The sequence below is a fragment of the Trichechus manatus genome, unplaced genomic scaffold (assembly GCF_000243295.1).
Source record: "Trichechus manatus latirostris isolate Lorelei unplaced genomic scaffold, TriManLat1.0 scaffold00101, whole genome shotgun sequence".
In the NCBI taxonomy this organism is placed as follows: Eukaryota; Metazoa; Chordata; class Mammalia; order Sirenia; family Trichechidae; genus Trichechus; species Trichechus manatus.
This window is the reverse complement of record NW_004444037.1, coordinates 3,483,591-3,484,985: the sequence shown is the minus strand read 5'-3', so window position 1 is coordinate 3,484,985 and position 1,395 is coordinate 3,483,591. Positions and strand designations below refer to the sequence as shown.

Genomic DNA, 1,395 nt, shown 5'->3' with positions numbered 1-1,395 from the left:
CTTTCAAAAAACAATAGTATCTGAAGCTTGAGTGAATTTAACCTGAATTAATATCCAATTAGTTTGTTAGTTTTTGGTGAGCAGGCAGTAAGTCTAAAACATCTTTATGATAAAGTGCCTGCTCACTCTTTTGCATATTCTTAATCCTCTCTAAGTATTTTTTCATGATTAGAGTAATGATGTTTCTTCTTTTAGTAGCCAGGGAGATTTGAAAAAGAAGAAGAAGAAAAAGAAGGGTAAGCCTTTTTTTTTTTTTTCTTTAAATCTTTAATTCTTTTCTACGTGACAAAAGCTTGACTTTAGCCCCGTAGAGCTATCTTGGGACGTAAATATGCTGCCCTCTCTTCTTGCATCTTTGAACACTGACTTTTGTCTTGACTATAGCTAACGTTTAATAATATTACTTTAAAGAGTGTAAACTCTGAAATTTGATTTTCTGAATTCAAATCTGTACTCTAATACTCTCTGTATGACTGTGGACATGTTACTTCATATTATTTGCCTGAATTTTTCATTTGTAAAATGGAACATAATAGTACATACCTTATAGGATTACATGAGATACTACACATAAAGCTCTTAGAACAGTGCCTGGAACAAAGTAAACTTATACATTAGAGTGCTTTTGGCTGTAAGTACTATAAAACTCTAATCAAACTAACTTAAAATTTATTATTTATAAAACTGGCCATTTAGAGGAAGAGTAGCATTATGGTTGGTTAATTCAGTAGTTGTGTCTCTCTGTTATGCTGCCCACAATACTGAATCTCACTGGAGTCATAGGATGGTTGTTGGAAAAAGTCAGGGCTACATACTTGTCATTTACATCCAGTAGTACAAAGAGGGCCTCTTTCCACTTGACAAGTCTCTCATTAATCTGACTAGGCCAACATTGGTCACACGTCTAGTCCTGAACTATTAACCAGGGGAATGCCACACATTGACTCAGGCTGTGTTTAATCCATGACAACAGTGGATGGAATTACCAAACTTGGTTTAGACTAGTCAGTGATTATCCCTGGAGCTCCTGAGTCTTTGGGAGGTCTGTGGTATAAATCAGTTTCATCTTGGTTTTGCCCACTACCGTGATAGGATTCAGGTTTCCCAAGTCTGCTAAGTTTATTACCACTCCTCCATCTGTTTTCCAGCTTCCAAAATTTTATTGTTATTGTCTATTCTCTATTCTTTGTTCTAATGTGTGCATTACTATTTTAGTGGAGTTTTGGGAGGGTGCACAAGCTAATGTGTGCATTCAATCCACTGTCATTAGCTAGAAGTCTTACAAGTTCTTCACTTTTATCACAGTACTTGGCAAATGGTATAAAAATTCAGTAAATATTTGATTTAATTATCAGAACAGCTGATAATTATAGGTAGCAAACCTGCAATTTTACT

General features: G+C 35.0%; 1 protein-coding gene across 1 annotated transcript in view; it reads left to right on the top strand.

Moving 5' to 3' along the window:
- Positions 1–1,395, top strand: part of SRP72 (signal recognition particle 72) — a 31,041-nt gene that overhangs the window by 26,372 nt on the left and 3,274 nt on the right. Inside the window, exon 10 of the mRNA XM_023737385.1 lies at positions 173–236. Within this exon, the coding sequence (XP_023593153.1) occupies positions 173–236 (64 nt within the window). The remainder of the gene's footprint in view (positions 1–172; positions 237–1,395) is intronic.